This window comes from Carassius carassius, chromosome 1 (genome assembly GCF_963082965.1).
Source record: "Carassius carassius chromosome 1, fCarCar2.1, whole genome shotgun sequence".
NCBI lineage: Eukaryota > Metazoa > Chordata > Actinopteri > Cypriniformes > Cyprinidae > Carassius > Carassius carassius.
The window spans coordinates 45154340-45172135 of NC_081755.1; the positions used below are offsets into that span (position 1 = coordinate 45154340).

General features: G+C 36.1%; 3 protein-coding genes across 5 annotated transcripts in view; 1 reads left to right on the top strand and 2 right to left on the bottom strand.

The window, feature by feature from the left end:
* Nucleotides 1–783: 783 nt before the first annotated feature.
* Nucleotides 784–4448, top strand: LOC132125682 (tetraspanin-10-like). The gene is made up of 3 exons (XM_059537009.1): nt 784–1042; nt 1974–2596; nt 3904–4448. Exons 1-3 carry the CDS (start codon nt 965–967, stop codon nt 4232–4234), a joined length of 1032 nt encoding a protein of 343 aa, XP_059392992.1. The 5' UTR covers nt 784–964; the 3' UTR covers nt 4235–4448.
* A 1469-nt stretch (nt 4449–5917) lies between these two features.
* LOC132125844 (retinal cone rhodopsin-sensitive cGMP 3',5'-cyclic phosphodiesterase subunit gamma-like) lies at nt 5918–7900 on the bottom strand. The gene is made up of 4 exons (XM_059537019.1): nt 7635–7900; nt 6404–6592; nt 6267–6307; nt 5918–6176 (listed from the first exon to the last, which is right to left on the bottom strand). Exons 1-4 carry the CDS (start codon nt 7709–7711, stop codon nt 6100–6102), a joined length of 384 nt encoding a protein of 127 aa, XP_059393002.1. The 5' UTR covers nt 7712–7900; the 3' UTR covers nt 5918–6099.
* Nucleotides 7901–9062: 1162 nt separating this feature from the next.
* LOC132152375 (butyrophilin-like protein 3) overlaps nt 9063–17796 on the bottom strand; it is a 110389-nt gene continuing 101655 nt past the window's right edge. Inside the window, exons 1-9 of one of the 3 annotated variants that reach the window (XM_059561158.1) lie at nt 16980–17081; nt 16809–16884; nt 16013–16366; nt 15485–15619; nt 15155–15262; nt 11030–11071; nt 10797–10835; nt 10511–10537; nt 9063–9816 (exon numbers count right to left, since the gene is read on the bottom strand). In XM_059561158.1, coding sequence (XP_059417141.1) covers nt 9728–9816; nt 10511–10537; nt 10797–10835; nt 11030–11071; nt 15155–15262; nt 15485–15619; nt 16013–16366; nt 16809–16866 — 852 coding nt within the window. In that variant the 5' untranslated portion in view covers nt 16867–16884; nt 16980–17081 and the 3' untranslated portion in view covers nt 9063–9727. Of the gene's footprint in view, nt 9817–10510; nt 10538–10796; nt 10836–11029; nt 11072–15154; nt 15263–15484; nt 15758–16012; nt 16367–16808; nt 16885–16979; nt 17082–17796 lie in introns of those variants that run through there. The other 2 variants (XM_059561142.1, XM_059561149.1) reach the window with 2 other exon arrangements.

Here is a 17796-nt window from a genome sequence, read left to right on the forward strand (position 1 = left end):
CGCTCATTTTATGTTTCGTTTAATTCCAGAAGACTGCGAATGTTTTCAGTCGCAGTAAGTTTCCCTTTTTCAGTGGACAGCTAGTTTACTGCCATTTTCCACAGGTTTTTATTGAAAGTCACTGAAGGATAGTATTTTACACTGTGGTTACTGTAATATACTAATCTCAAGGAATACATCTGTTACAAATATAATCATGGTAAAATATATCAAAAATTTATGTTTTCATATTATTCATGTAATTTCAAACCCATATTTTTGCACGAGGCACAAATAAAGAATCTGTTTTAAATACAGCATTTCTATTTAGCTTCAATATGTCTGAATTTAAATTTAAATTTCAGTTAGTTTTAAAAACTACTTTCTACATTTTGTTTTTAAATATTTATGTTCTATATTATTTCATATTTCATATTGTTTATATTTTATTATTTGACTTCATTTCCCTTTATTTTACTTTATTAAGGCAATGTTTGTAATTTATTTTATTTTGTTTCATTTATTAAATTAAGAGAATTTTTTTTCATATTTAATTTGATAAATTTTTTATTTAATTTAACAAAAACATTGTTCATTTTTTTAAATATTTTGTTTTATTTAAATTAACAAAAACTAAATATAAATAGTGTGGTTAACCATAACAACACTGTTCTTGTGACTAAACTAATGCTCAGACTTAGCTTTATTGTGTGTGAGTGTTGAAGCAGTGAAGCAGTGATCTTGCTAAGGCTTTAGTGTTTCCCGTGAGCTGCACACTGTCTGGTTGAGCCTTAGGGCCGGTTCAAACCCTGACCTGCTAATCTGCAGTACTGTGACTCTCACATGATGCTGGAATGCCGTGCTCTGGCCCGCTCTCCCTGTGATTCACTCCCTTCTCTCTGTCTTCTCTAGCCCTTCAGTCGACCAGCATCTCTGTCTGACAGTCTGGAGCACAGAGAGAGTCCACTCCCGGTATTTGGGAGGTATGGGGCGGTTTCCGTCTTTTAGGAGATTTTTCTTTTTCTGGGAGCAGAATGGAGAAAACAAGCCTCTTATTTCAAAGGTAGTGTTGTTTCTTTCAGTTTAATTTATTTGAATTTCTACTGGCTAAACTTGTCAGTTGATTGGACTTTTTAAACATTAATCTAATCAAGAAACAACGTTTTTGACTATGGAAAATAATTAACCGTGTCTGTTTATAGTGTAGTTCAGTTTATTTGAGCAAGGTAATTAATGGTTCCACCAATGATATGTTTAGGACAGGACCTGTAACTGTAAAGTATTTAGCAACAAACTGACTAGTTATTTTTCTAGCGATATGGTTCAGAGTGTTGCAAAAGTGTTTGATTATTTACAATGAATTGATAATAATAACTTAAAATTATAAATAATGATAATAATAATAATAATAGAAATATATCATTATTATTATTATTAGTAATACTACATAAAATGTTTAATAAATTTGGCCTAAACTGTCTAAATGTATTCAACCAACCAAGCGTGCTTTATAAAATTTTTGATTGAAACATATTATTATTGATAATAATAACAACCATCATCATCATCAACATCATCATCATTGCTACTATTATTCTTATTTTATTGTTATTTATTGCAATCCATATTTAATTAAATTTATAATAATTCATATTATTTACATTTTGAATAATAATAATAATAATAATAATAAAAAAGTTATTAACACTTATTTTATAGTTTATTTTATTTTATTTTATTTTTTTGTATCAAAAACATTTGAAAATGTACTTTTATTTAAATTTTAGTTTAAAATTATAGTTTTAAATTTAAAAATCTAATTTTCTAAAAATCTAAAATTTTCTAAAAATCTAAAATTTTCATTTTTATGTTAATTTTCATCTAATATTTAATTTAATTTAATGCATTGCAACTATTTAGTGAATCTGACCCAGACTGTGTTGGGGTAATCAACTGACCAAATTAATCAACTTTCTCCTTCTTATTACCTCAAGGGAGATGTAAGAAACGCAGAAGCTGCCTCATCTGTCTCGTATCTGGGAACGCAGGACAGTTCAGGAAGTCAGACGAGCTCGACTTTATCCAGTCATGATGACTCAACCAGAGCTTCATCAAGGAACATCTTCACTTCACGAGCTCTCAGTCCATCCAGCTGGAGTGACTACATCTTCAAGTATCTCCTGGTCACGAGTAACCTGCTCTTCACTGTTCTTGGTCTGGTCACGCTGGTCGTGGGCCTCTGGGGCCTGATCAACAAAGAGTCCTTCGCTCAGGAGAAGATCAGCGGTATCGGGACGGACCCCATGCTGCTCTTCTGCTTCCTGGGTCTCGTTCTGGCCCTGCTGAGCCTGATGGGATGTGTGGGGGCGCTGCGGGAGAACATGTGCCTGCTTCAGACCTTCTCAGCTGCAGTCCTGGTCCTGGTGGTGGTGCAGGTTCTGGTGGCAGTCGTGTTGTACAGCCTGCAGGGTCAGATCGTGGAGTACTTGCGCTCGGGCATGCTGGCCGCTATGGTGCGGTACCAGGACGACCTGGACTTGAGGTTCATCACTGATGAGATCCAGACGGGCCTGCAGTGCTGCGGGGCCGATACCTACAGAGACTGGGAAATCAATGTGTGAGTGGAAATCGGGAGAGGGGCTGACATCATGAGCAATTTCATGAATTTCCAACACTGAAGTAGTCCAAAGTTAAATACAAGGATTATACAAGCTAATTTGTACTGAAGAGCCTCTCCAGTATTAAATGCTTTCCAGTGGAATCTGGACTCATAGTTTGGCCTGCTTGTTGTTTTTAATCCTGTTCAGATTTCTCATATAATTGTCCCTTTAGTGCTTTCCAGTATATTTCATTTGATCACAATATCATCCTCATTTTGCAATCTCAGTTATGATTACCCATTGTAGACAAATAATGGCTCTATTCATTTAAAGAGTTTAAAGGTGAAGTGTGATTTTTCTATTGTAGTGTATTTATCTTAATCTAGGTTTTCCCAAACTGGAGGAACAGTGGGAGTTTGATGAAAATGTATCATGAATTAAATCATACAAATTTAAAATAATAATAATTATAGTTGATCATTATATAAATAATTATAATGTTTTCTGCAGTGGTTATTATTATTACCATCATTACCAATAATAATAATAATAATAATAATGATAATAATAATAAAAATAAATATTATTATTATCACCATCATTGTTATATAAATAATTAAAATGTTTTCTGCAATAGTTATTATTATTATTATTATTATCATTATCATCATTATTATAAATATTCATGCTATTGATAACATATTTTACTATTATTAAAATTATTAATAATAATTATTATTATAATTATTATTATAATTATCATTATTAATGAAATTATCAATAATATGAGTATTATTATTATTATTATTATTGTACAATTATTATTATTATATTAGCAGTAAGTACGTACATTTTGGTCTTAATACAGAGGCTTAGCAAGTATTAACACAACAAAAAACTGTAAAATCCAATGGAATTACATTAAAGGTGTGCCGCTCTGCCTAGAGACCAGAATATCTGAGAGATTTGGGCCAGTAAACAACAGTGGCTTGGAAATGCACTAAAAACACTCGGCACCTCTTAGCAATCGCATGGCAACATCCTAGAGTGACAGCAAGTTTTGCATGAGCTCTTTTGGCTTCAGCTAGTAAACAAACATCTAGAAACCACACAACAACATGCTAAACACTAGTCACAACACCTTAGCAACCAAGCAGCAATGTCTAAGCATGCACCCCAACACTATCAATTAATCACAAATGTACTTATTTTTGCAATAATGTTTTGCAATAATAAATCACACACTTCAGTTACCCTCAACTCAAAAAGCTTTATGTCATTCTCATTCGAGTGAATCTCACTGGTGTCTGTTTCTCTGGCACAGGTATTTCAACTGTTCGGCTCCAGGGGTCCAGGCGTGCGGAGTGCCCCCCTCATGCTGTATAGACCCCCTAGAGAACGGGACGGTGTGGAACAGCCAGTGTGGAGTCGGTGCCCAACAGCTGGACGAGTTCTCGGCCCAGAGCGTGATCTTCCTGGGCGGCTGTCTGGGCAGCATCTGGCGCTGGATCGAGCAGCACAGCGGAGTGATTGTTACGGTAGTCATCATTGTGCTGGGCGTCCAGATACTCACTCTGTTCATAACGGCCCGTCTGCTGCAGAGCATACGGTGGAGCAGAGCTCAGCATGATGTGTATCTACAATCACTGCAATGAATGGATTCAGATGTCCCAATAACAGGATACTGTGCCCTGTGGATTATGAACCAGCCTGTATTTAATGAGTTCTTTGCATTTAACATCTGGAAATGTGAAGTTGTTTATTCTGGAGACAAACAGTCCAGGAATTTCATGATAGCATGTAAAATCTTAAAGGCATTACAAGGATTTAATTGGCTTTCATTGTTTTCATTAAATATCCATTTTTAGTGGGTCACAATTTATCCACAATTTATAATGCAACACTAGGGGCGCTATAGTGAACATTATTAATTTCCGTCATGTAGATGAATGTAGATGAAACTGTTTGCAAAAAAATCTATCTTGAAAAAGTTACAAAATATCAATAGTTAATGTTAAACGTAGGCCTAAGTGGGAAAATATTCGAGAATGGGTGTTTATTTTGTACAATATAAAACCTTTAAAATATGTGTAATTGTTGATTTAATGAAATAATCTTTCTAACATTTATGATTCTATAACCAAGGCTAGCCGGAAAGCTTGCTAATGTTTCGAAGAAAATATCTGGCGCATGCAACTCTTAGTAGATATCAACAGAGCGCATGCGTCAAACTTAAACAACTCACGTTCTAAACACTGCTATTTCTTTAGTTACAAAAAAAGATGTGACACTGAACTATTAGGAATGGAAACCTGACATAAAATACTTATAGTCAAAGGTTAGTTCAGTACTGACACATCTGGTTTATTGCGTTTTTCGCATCATCTCACACATGATTCGACGTTATAAAGATTTACATTCCACTACCCTGCTTCTCGCATCTTATGTTTTTTTAATGCAAAAACATGTTCTGTGTGAATAGTTTCAATAACTAAACATTTAAGCACCTGTTAATGTATTGCATTGTAAAAAAAAAACAGTGTTAAGTTATTTGATTTACTCAAAAACCTGTATTAAAACCACTTTTTGCTTTTAAAGTGAAAAAGTGAAGTGACATTCAGCCAAGTATGGTGACCCATACTCAGAATTTGTGCTCTGCATTTAACCCATCTGAAGTGCACACACACACAGAGCAGTGAACACACACACACACACACACACACACACACACACACACACACTGTGAACACACACCCGGAGCAGTGGGCAGCCATTTATGCTGTGGCGCCCGGGGAGCAGTTGGGGGTTCGATGCCTTGCTCAAGGGCACCTAAGTCATGGTATTGAAGGTGGAGAGAGAACTGTACATGCACTCCCCCCACCCACAATTCCTGCCGGCCTGGGACTCGAACTCACAACCTTTCGATTGGGAGTCTGACTCTCTAACCATTAGGCCACAAGGCCACAACTTCCCCTCCCCTTTTTACCGACTGCATAATGTTTCAGTTTGTATTTGACCAGAGGCTGAGAAACAAGTCATATAGCCTGAAAGTATGAAAATAATCAGACTTTATTTTATGTCCAAACCTTTTCTGCACTGCTGGGAATGAGCCGGACTTATTCTTGTATGGCTCTCCAGCATTACAGGGTCAATAAACTGGGCCGAGCTCTCACAGAGAGCTGCTATGGGCAGACACTGACACCCCACAGAATCCAAACTCATTTTCAACATTTGCAACTTGACAAAATGAAAACAAACACCAAAAAGAAAAAAAATTCACAGCTCATGCTACCTTCAGTACACTGATATTGGCAGGGTTATACGGATGAATCAATTCAATCTAGTTCTACAGGAAATTTGAAGAGGTAGATCAACTAACATCCAGTTCATTATTGCTAATTTATGACTGCTGTCATACATAACTGACCAAACATCAACCAACGATATTTCTGTATGAATATTCATATTTAAATGACATATTAAGGTGCAGGATGTTGTTCAGTGGGAACAGGAAGTGACCTCATATAATGCCATACTGGGCCAGCTCGTGTAACTCCAGGTGACTGTACGCCTCCCACGGACAGATCACGTTAAAGTCTGTGAGAGAGAAAAATATGATTACACATAATCTCAAATACATAAAGAGGAGTATATAATAATATTGTTATGACTATAAATTGTACATACCTGTTCCCAATCCCTCCATTCCAGGAATATCTTCGCCAAATCTAAGAATAACAGCATTAACATTAGCACAGATACAACATGCAAATCTATAAAATATCAAAATAAATAAATAATAAAAGGATAAAAAGTATTTGTACCCAATGACACCCTTTTTGGGCGGCTTGCTCTTGAACTGGCGTGTTGACCTCTGTTTGAATTTGGGCGGGCCCTTGTGGGGAGTGCCGGGCGCCGTGGCCCGTATGACAACCTTGCTGATGGCTTTAGGCTTGGAGACATCCATATTCACAAGACCAATAGCAAGCACTGCCCACTGAATCAATGATGATCTGTGAGAGATCGAGGAGATGAGACTATTCATCTTTTGTTAATCTGTAGAGGAAATGCAGTGCAAGATATTCCAGTTGCATTGCATTTCCACTTAAGGAAATAGTTTCTAGGTTTCATCGGATGAAAAGACTGTGTATAATAATGATTAAATCCCAGTGTCCAGACATGTGATAATGAAGGAGGTTCCTTTAATCCCTTTTATAATGATCAAGCCCCCTTGTAATCTGCTGTCCAGAGGGTTTCTCATTTAATCTCATTAGATGAAGGTCAGTGCACAATAAGCAGAACGTGCATAAAGTCAGACTCTTCCTTTTATTAGACAGAACACACAAGAGTTCAATGCTTGTTTACTGTTCAGCAACACAGTTTACTGTTGCAGTTGGGACAATGGCCTGGAACAGATCTGGACACTTTAGATGTCTAAATATCTTGCATTAGATGCAAAAGCAAGTGTCTATCTGCATCTCAAATACAGCAGCATTTTTTCTCTTGACTAAATATTCATCATTTTTGCTTAATGTTTTTAACCAGGTGATTTTTAGTAGATGAATGAAGTCAGTTATCCTAAAGTTCACATTAACGTCCTGTTCACACCAAGATTGATAACTAAGATAACTTCGCCTATAATATTAGCGTTCACACCAATGGACGTTAGAAGCTTTAAATGACGTTTTAGCTTGCACTCTTTAAAAATGGAGTTGATTCCGATTGTCTGTCAATGTTTTTTATTGTTTTTATCATCTAAAATAAATAAATAAATAAATAAATCGCTCTTAAAGTAATTCCAGTATGTTCCCCTGTACCATTATTGATATATCTGTAAAGTGAACTTGTTACTGTTATAGAATTTGAATGATTATTAAAGCTTTATCGTTATACAGTAGCTGTTGACACACACCGTATATTAATATAGCCTATGCAAACATACATAATTCATGTTAAACAAAGTATAACCTATAGGCATAATTGCAACTACATTACAAAACATTACAAATCATTTCCATCCTACACGTTCTGTTGTTTCTAACCAGATGCACTCACCTGCTGCTCTTCTGTTTCTGTCTCACATGTGTCGAGGGGGTCAGGATGCGGCTCTCTGTCAACACACACTTTCCCATAAGCTCTTAAATAGTTCTGAGCATCATAAGATGATTAAACCTGCAAATGATGGTCCTTCCTCTTTCCAAAACAATCTAGCTGTCATCAGCCCCCTAAAAGGTGACAGGATGCAACATTCACATGTACAGATGCATGTATGAGATTAGCCTTGTTTGTTTTCCATACTTCATGCAATATTAGATAAGACAAACAGTGCTTGGTTAATTTAGATTTGGAATTTGTGTTTTTGATTTTGCTTCATTTATTTAAACATTTTAATGTATTCACATAAGTGTAGGACCACAAGTGAAAGTATCACAAGTGAGGAAATATAAAAATACAATATACAATTACAATATATATATATTTTATCATTTATTTTTCATTATTTTATATCCTATTTCTTATGACTTTATATGGCAATTCAAAACTATATATGATAACATTGACTTTTGAAATGCAATACTGATAATGTTGCACAAATTACCTTTCAAGCTATGGCATGATTTTAAAAATGTCAGAGTTTTACTAAAACATAGATAAAACAAAAGGCCTAGTAGTCATAACAATGATTTCATTTATGCACATATAATCTTCAGCAGATCACGTGTTCACACACACGACATGTCCAGTGTGATGTTCTACTTTCTGAATCGCCCGTCCAGACGTCCCGTGTGTGCTGTGAGTCCTCTGTTCAGTGTGATCAGCAGCCTGTCAGATAATCTCTGTATCTCTGTTCATTCAGAGATAGATTAGCATGCCCCTTCAAGCAGACAGACACCCAGCCACTAACTCAACTGCAGTATCAGGTGACTCACACAGCTAAAGATGGACGACTAAAACAGGAAACACTTTTTAAAAGCATATTTTTACAGTGTATATTTCATAGAGACAGATGCTACTTTAAATAAAAAAGTCTATAAAAGTCTGTTTTATACTCACACACGCTACACACAAGACAGTCAATTTTATGAGCTACAATGTAAAATTCTATGTAGTGACAAATATTTGACTCAGGATCAAAAAAACACTCATAAGTCACTGGAGTATATTTGTAGCATTAGCTAAAAATACATTGTTGGTCAAAATCATTAGTTTATTAATAAGTAAAGATAATGTTCCATTTAGATATTTTTTAATTTTGTATTTTTTTTTAAATAATTTTTTTAAATTAATACAATTTGTTATGTACCATATTTTAAAGAAATGTCATAGGCTAAAAAATATATATTTGATGGGTTATTAAACAAAAAAACCCAGAAGATATTAGTTTCAGAACGATCTTTTTTTTTTTTTTTTTTGCTGCTTTGTCTACACACAGACAGCAAGCAAGACAATGACTAGAGTAAGTACTTAGAATAAGTACTTAGCGCCACCGTCTGGCGAGTTTAGAAATAGAACTACATAAAACTGAACAATAGAAACATTTTGTATTTTAGCATCACATTTAAGTATTATTCATATGTAGGTATTACATTTTCATACTCAAAGTAAACTTGCTTTAAAATAAACTTGCATTGTAAAGTATTGCCTTGATATTTATTCAACAAATTTAAAATTACACATAGTTTATAATTGAACCACCTAAACAGAATATTGTATATAATATTTTACATCATCATCAATTACAGATTTACACTGCCTTAACCTCAATGGTCAAAATTCAGTACTTTCCAAATGGGTCAGATAAATTGTGAAACCACAGAAATCAATACATTGATCACACATTTAAAGGGTTATAGCCTACATCATATGCTGCTGAATATTACTATGTACTTACTAAATAATTTCCAAATTAGCAATTTCCAGGATAATAATTCTGAAATTATCACAGATTATCAGTGATCAGTGGAGATTTTACACCAAGCAGGAGCTATTTCTCATTAAAAGCCTGACCAGTGTCTGATCACTGCTAAATCCCACTCAGTACAGTTATAGTGTAATAGTTAAAAATACACTTCAGGGAGCATCCATCCATCTCATCATCATAAAGATAATTTTCATAAAACTTGTAATTTTGCCTTCATCTTTACCTTTTACGGTTCTGTTTCATCATATATCACCTCTTTCTTATGTCTAGTTTGAATGAGACATGCATTTGAGTCTTCACCCAGAGTTGCATTCACTGTTGAAACATTGAACATTCTGCTTTACGGACAAATGTATAATAAAACAACAGTAATGTTTGCTTTTATTGCATCTAGCAAGGAATCATTATAAAGAAAAAAAAAGATTCTGCATAGGGACACTTACTTAAACCTAATGTTCAAAGCACATTACATTAAGAACAATAATGTTTATGATTCTCAAATCTCATCATGTCTCTAGACCGTTTTTTGTTGTTGTTCTGATACAATTTTCACAAGCAAATTGTACATTTTCAAATCTCTTAGTACTAATCTCAGAAACAAATCATAAAAAAAAATTTTCAAACATTTCAGCATATTTTCAGTTATGTTTGTGCAATACACAAAAGCACAAAGTATTATTTCAATGGATTTTTCTCTTCTTCTTCCTCTAAAAGTAACATTCACAGTTACTGCATTTATAATGTATGGACAGATATTATTCTTATTTGTGGAAACTGCAACAAAGTAATGTAATATGCATATTGTTGTATAAATACACTACAATTCTTCACACCCCAACAAGAACATCACAATTGTATAGTTTGATGTTGTGGCACATACAAACCATTACATGTATGATCATTAGGAATCTGAACTATTTGACTGCATTTATTTATACAGTGACAGTTTGACTTCTACCTAACTATAAAAGTATATAGAAATATAAAAACATTAGTTCTTTTTACTCACCCATGTCTGTTTCTAAATGTGTGATCACTAGAAACAGAAAACAAAGTATTAAGTTATAAAGGGTTCATAACATGATCCATCAACAATGAGGTCAGATTTAAATATTATTCACCACTTGAAGACCAGCAAAAAACAAAATCAGTTGACATACCTCAAAGTAATCTATAATGAACTTTCTGCATATAAGAATTAATATATGCACTGTGCATTCATTCATTGTTTTAGAAAGTGAATTTTATTCAAATGAAATTAATAATGTCATAAGGCTATATTAAACAAAATTCACCTTTTGGTATCTTCTGACTCTGCAAAAGTTCATCACGTTCTAAAAAAAAAAAAAAAAAAAAAAAAAAAAATTTGATATATGAAATCTCTCTCGTTTTATTTATAAATAAATAGAAAGTGTGTTCATTGTTTTGTGTGTTCAAAGCAGAGTTCATAGTTAACTATATAAGTGATAATCCACAGCTATGTGTGCAGATGAGTTTAATGTAAAGAAACCCTCGCTACAAAACTGACCATGGTGTATTCTCCTGTTCTCAGTCTGTAGTTGTCTGTTTTCTGAAAAATAAAAAGTTAGAATAAAGACAAAACAACATTAAATAGATATGGACAGTTGTTTCCACCAGGAGTAATACATTTATAAGGTAATTCTGACTTTTTCTGACAGATTAACAAGAAATAAACACAGAAATGCTTCCAAAAATAAAAGTTTGTTTCATTAATTACACACCTGCATGTCGTTCCAAACCCATAAGACCTTTGTTCATCTTCAGACACAAATTGAGATACTTTTGATGAAATCTGTGAGCTTTCTGACCCTCCATAGTCAGCAATGCAACTGACATGTTTTATGGCCCAGAAAGGTAGTAAAGATGTTATTAAAATAGTCCATTTGACATCAGCAGATCAAAGCTACGAGAATACGTTTTATGTGCCAAGAAAACAAAAATGATGACTTTATTTAACAATTTCTTCTCTTCTGGGTCGGTCTCCGCTGCCATTCATTAGAGCATCACATCGCATGCATGTATGCTGGATCATTTTCATTTTTGGATGAAGTATCCCTTTAATCTTTTGTAGATCAAAATTAATTCATTGATTCATTGCAGTCTGAAGACATTTCAGAAAAATTTATACAAATTTTAATTCTTTCACAACCTTAATAAATAATGAAATAATAACTTCGACTTTTAGTTTGGCTTTATTAAAGTCCCCAGCGATGATAATCGCAGCGTCAGGATGTGTGTTGATGTTGCCGCTGAGCGCATCGTGAAGCTCAGACAAAGCCAAACCGGTGTCTGCTTGTGGTGGGATGTAAACAGCAGTTATGATAATCGATGAAAACTCCCGTGAAAACTCCATGAAAACTCAGGCAAGTTATGCCGAATACACTGGATCATTGCTACTCTCAGTTTAAAAATGCCTACAAAGCTCGCTCACTACCATAGACAGTAAAAGAAATGGACACAGCGACCCCATTGGATTCAACTGAGAAAAATGAAGTCAATTAGAAGCACGCACTTCCTGGGGGTCGGGCGTACTGCGCAGACTCAAACTGAGCTTGATGACGTAGATGTCACGTGAACAACCTGTACGTCTTCTAATCGCTGTGCCAAGAGAAATCTGAATCACCCACCGAATCTTCCAGAGAAAGGCGAGCGTGAACAGGAGCAAATTTTGGTAAGTATTCTGATTAATTATCTCCCTTGACTTTATGCCTCCACGTCCCCCCGATAGCCTCATAGACAGTAAAAGATTGTCTGCGAGCTTCTCCTCCTGTCCATACGGTAATTTCTCTACTGTGCGACAGAGAGTCGCTGGTTATGACAAAATCATTAGCCTATTTTTTTACAAAAACTGCTTATACGGGACCATAACATAAAATACAAGGTAATGGAGCCTTTTATACATGTTTGTGTTTCTTTAGAAATAATGAATGGACAAATGGAGTCTTTAAACGCCTCAGATGTAAAGTTATTCGCTGTCAAAGTGACGCCAAAATGAATGGGAGTCAAAGGAATGCTAACAGCAGGTGGGGGTCCGCTAGCCAATGGCGGCGCCCAGGGGTGCTTCAATAAAATATGAAACCCTGCCCCCCCTGCTTTCGGCAAATCGGACCATTTTACTCACACCGGAATATAAACAAAGGCTCGTTCAAGATCCCCCGGTGCAGAGGGTGGTGATGCGATGGTCCGCCCAATCAGAAGCCATGCTACAGGCTGCTCTTTATGACGTAGACTGGGACATGTTTCGAGCAGGTTTATCTGACGTCAGTGAGTTCACGGATGTAGCATTAAACTTTGTAAACGCGCTAGCCGAACAGGCTACGGATACAATAACTATAAGGACATTCTCAAATCAGAAACCGTGGGTGGACAGATCAATCCGTGCAGCAGTAAACAAACGCACTGCTGCTTACAATGCCGGTCTTCTGTCAGGAAACATGAGCGAGTACAAAGCATCATGCTATGCTCTCCAACACGCAGTAAGAGCCGCCAAACACCGATACAGGGAACGCATAGAGTCACATTTCAAGCTCAATGACTTCCAACGCATGTGGCAAGGACTAAGGTCCATCTGTGCCTTAGGAAATAAAAATCCTCTGCAGAGGTGAGAGCAGATCCGTCGCTGGCTGACGAGCTAAACACTTTCTACGGCCACTTTGAAAGCAATCTAAGCAGCGTGAGTCTGCCGATCAGCGCGTCAGGAAGCAGCAGTCAGATCAGCGATCATCATGTAATCACAGTGTCGGAGGAAGAGGTTCGGAGGGCACTAAAGCGAGTGAATGTAAGGAAAGCAGCAGGACCTGATGGGATTTCTTTCTGTGTTCTGCGGTCCTGCGCTGATCAGCTCGCTGGTTTGTTTACATCCATTTTTAATGAGTCTCTTGGTACATCGGTGGTTCCCACCTCATTCAATAAATCTGTCATCATCCCTGTGCCTAAGAACAATAAACCCTCTTGTCTGAATGACTATCGTCGAGTTGCCCTCACATCAATAGTGAAGAAGGTCTTTGAGGGACTGGTTAAAACGTCATCTGCTCCTCCATTCCAGATACTTTGGACCCTCTTCAGTTTGCCTATCGCCCAAACAGATCCACTGATGATGCCATCTCTCACATCCTGAACTCTTCTCTCACACACATTGACAGCAATAACAGGAACTACATAAGGCTGCTATTTACTGCTATTGACTATAGCACAGCTTTTAATAATATAGTCCCCTTAAAGCTAGCTTCTAGACTCATGGACCTCGGCCTAAATTCTTCACTCTGCAACTGGATTCTTGATTTCCTCACCGGCAGACCTCAAGTGGTGAAAGTAGGCCAGTTCACCTCCAGTTCCATCACCCTGAACATAGGAGCCCCGCAGGGCTGTGTCCTGAGTACCCTGCTCTACTCTCTCTACACATGACTGCGTGTCTTCGCACAGCTCCACATTTATAATCAAATTTGCTGATGATACTGTGGTTCTGGGCCTCATTCACAACAATAATGAGACTGCATACTTGGATGTGGTAGAGAAATTAACATCATGGTGCCAGAACAACTGTCTCTCTCTGAATGTGAGCAAAACTAAAGAACTGATTGTGGACTTCAGGAAGAGACAGCAGCAGCCCTATACACATCTTATGATCAGCAGGACCCCTGTGGAGAGGGTGAGCAGCTTCAAGTACCTTGGTGTAAACATCTCAGAGGACCTGACTTGGACTACTCACATTCAAACACAGGTAAATAAAGCCAGGCAAAGACTGTACCATCTGCGACAGCTGAAGAAATTCAGGGTCTCACCAGCAATCCTGAAAACTTTCTATTCCGGGCTATAGAAAGTGCAGTGTATCTCAGTGTGGAATGGGAACAGCTCCAGTCAAGACTGCAAAGCATTTCAGGGTCTGCTCTCCCCTCTCTGCAGGACATCTACCTCAAACGCTGCAGAAGCAGAGATGATAAAATCATCAAAGACTCCACCCACCCCAGTAACCATCTTTTCACTTTCTGCCATCTGGTAAGCGCTTCCATAGTCTGATGGCAAAAACCAAGAGACTCAGGAGGAGTTTCTTCCCCCAGGCCATCAGGCTCCTAAACTCTAAACTAGCCTCTTAACATCTTCATGTCTCCACTTAATGATCACTTTATCAGTAAGATATTCATCATTCACTACCTCACATTGACACACTGACAGTGTCAACCTGTTTGCACATTTGCCTCTTGTACATTCCAGTGTATTTTAATATTTAAGACTACATGCATTAAGACTATAATGCAAATATGAACATTGTACATCCCTGTGTATCTTAATATTTAAGAATACAGTTTACTTTCATGCACATTATTTTGCGTTCTATATTTAATTCTACAATATACATCTTTTTATATTTTATTCTTATATTTTTATTGTTTACTTTTATTTAATTTTTACATAACTATATTTATGTATATTTTCATCTGTGTTGTTTTCTTTAATAATTGCACTGTCCATTGAGCGGACTTGACTCACATTTCACTGCTGATTATATATGCTATATATAATTTTGTATGTGACGAATAAAAATCTTGAATCTTAAATCTTTTAGAAACACCACTGCAAGTGGACTAAGAAATTAATAAAACATGTGACTCAAGCTCAAACACAAGAGTTTTACCTCTGTATTTATGAATGAACACAGCTATCAGTACTGCAGTAAAACCACCGAGCACGACTATGACTGGAAACTGGATGGCTGATTTCCTCCAAAGTTGAAACATATTACCTGTAAATCAAAATAATGACTTACACTGAGCACACTGTTCAGTCAAACATTTATTTCTGTTTGATTAAAAATGATTAATAATGTAAACAATGTGATTGTGGTATAGAACATACATACACAGTAACGACTTGTGAATTTATAGTACACATTTACCTAATGCACTGAATTGATAATCGGTTATTCAGTCCATCTGAATAAAATAATCATAAAAGCAGTGCTTACTTGTGGTGATAATCAGTGTCTCCAGCATGTGATTCTTCAGTCTGATTCTGCAGTGAATCTTGCGGTACATCTCATATATACTGATAGTGTGTTTCACACTGAATCCATTTTCATTCCTGTGTGTCTCTGCAGTTTCTGAACTCAAACGGCCTCCTCCAGTTACCACCCACTCAAGATCAGGTTCAGGATACCAACCTTCAGATTCACACTGTAGACGAAGTCGTCCTGTATAATCAAATCCATCTACAGTGATCACCGGAGGACGTCCTACAACTACAGACCAACATTTTTTTTAGTAAACCTTTTTTGCTGAAAAGCCATATCACACTCTAAAACTGCTGATTTATTATTATTTTTTTTAACCCAAGAGTTCAATATCAGGTTGTTTGACACAAAAAAAAAAAAAAGATTCTGAATCTGTGAATCTGTCAATATTTACCCAGCAGTGAGTTGCCAAATAACCCAGCAACTGTCCTTTTATCCCAGTAGTTAAGAATGAATAAATGAAAACATCCACCAATTACTCACCTCCAACAATAAAAGTAACAGTGGTGTCGCCAGACCAGGATTTGGACTGAATAAAACACTTATAACGTCCTTCATCAGAGATTTGGACAGATGAGAGTTTGAGTGATGCGTTTCCTCTCTGTAATTCTTCATGATTCAGTTTTGTTCTTCCTCTGTAGGACTGACTCTGATTTGTGTTTCTGTCGTCATGATCCTCATAGAGATGCACTAGTTCTGAGTCGTTTAGATCAGATCTAAACCACTCCACTCTCATGTCCACAACACTGATGCCGAGTTTGACTGAACAGGGCAGAATCACATCTTCACCAGCTAAAGCAAATACAGTACCTGCAGGTCCCACTACTTCATACTGCTCTGTAAAAGAGAAAAGTAGCAGAACTGAACTGCATGTCAAAAAGGTTACATGTTCTATGGATTTACAACAGTTAAAATACATTGAAGAATTTTTCTCATGTGACACTTTTCCAAAAAAAAAAGCATGTTAAAGTGACATTTGTTCATCTTTCATACTTCAGCTCTGTGTTCATTCAGATGAGGATTCATTACTCACATTAAGCTAAAATATTTCTGCTTACACTTATGGATTTGATTATTTGTCATGTGGCTTTTTGTAATATTTGTTTGTTTAGATGTTAAATATCATTGCAAAAAGGATAATGCACCAGACGTTACTGTAAAAATAATCACTAGCCTATACAGTTACACTGTACTTTGTCCCTAACATAAGTTACTTATTAAATCTCCTTCCCTCTTTCTTTTACACATGAATACACACTTCAGCCCTTCAAATATTTACCTGATCTTGAATATGTAGCTCCACTAATAATCAGGACAGTCAAACAAATTAACTTCATCTCTGTATGACACGGGTGCTAAAAGAAGACAAAACATGTCAGAAAACACGGAAGTTTTTTTTTTTACATAACCAGAAAATCGAAATTCAGTGAATCTTAGTCAATCTATGTACCTTATCCTGTTTCTTAGTTCTTCAACTCAACACTGTTCTCACGAGTGTGAATAAATAAGATTATATGAGATCATAAGGAGATATTTCCTGGTTTGGTTTTACTTTCTCATATCACTAAACAACTTAAGTGATAACACAGTCCCTCCCATCATACTACTTATTAACCTGGGCTATTAAGATCAGCTTCTTCAGGCTTTGATTAGGGTTTATAAATGGCATTAATGCAGGGATGTGATTTAAATGTTTATATCAATGTTCAGGTTAACAAACTAGTTAAGGGTTAAGTGGTGTAAATAACATCTCTGCCCTTTTAAATAGCAAGCTAACCACATTGAGGTCTTGCATATTTAGCTTTATATTTTTCATTTTTGATTTTTATCATGTAAAATGTTAGATTTCACTTAAATATTTTATAGCTATTATGAGTTTATGTGAATAAATATGCTCTATAAAAATATATGAAAATGTTACAAATGACTCATTTTCTGTCTAGCCACTCAAGATCAGGTTCAGGATACCAACAGATTCACACTTCATCAAGACAAAGTCAAATGAAATACTCAACACACTATATCACGCATTAAAACAAGTTGTTACCCATACATATTGTTGGAATTTCAGAAGCGAAGACCAGGAGACTCTTGGGTAATCGTGCTTGAGGAACGCACTGCGTGGCGCTGTAGTCATCAAAAAGTCTAATCAAAACAATGATACTTTGGAGTTTATATACATTCTAGTGGGAGGGATACATACAGTAGAGGTGGAGATAATCTAAGCTATAGTATGTAATTGAAGTACAGGAATCAGCCCACATTTT

Bases quoted from the DNA above. Each gene is read 5' to 3' on its own strand.
- LOC132125682 (XM_059537009.1), top strand. From the start codon at position 965: ATGGGGCGGTTTCCGTCTTTTAGGAGATTTTTCTTTTTCTGGGAGCAG. The intron at 1,043-1,973 runs GTAGTGTTGTTT...TATTACCTCAAG, and splicing joins ACAAGCCTCTTATTTCAAAG to GGAGATGTAAGAAACGCAGA. The intron at 2,597-3,903 runs GTGAGTGGAAAT...TCTCTGGCACAG, and splicing joins AGAGACTGGGAAATCAATGT to GTATTTCAACTGTTCGGCTC.
- LOC132125844 (XM_059537019.1), bottom strand. From the start codon at position 7,711: ATGGGAAAGTGTGTGTTGACAGAGAGCCGCATCCTGACCCCCTCGACA. The intron at 6,308-6,403 runs GTACAAATACTT...TGTTATTCTTAG, and splicing joins CCCAAAAAGGGTGTCATTGG to ATTTGGCGAAGATATTCCTG. The intron at 6,177-6,266 runs GTATGTACAATT...TCTCTCTCACAG, and splicing joins AATGGAGGGATTGGGAACAG to ACTTTAACGTGATCTGTCCG.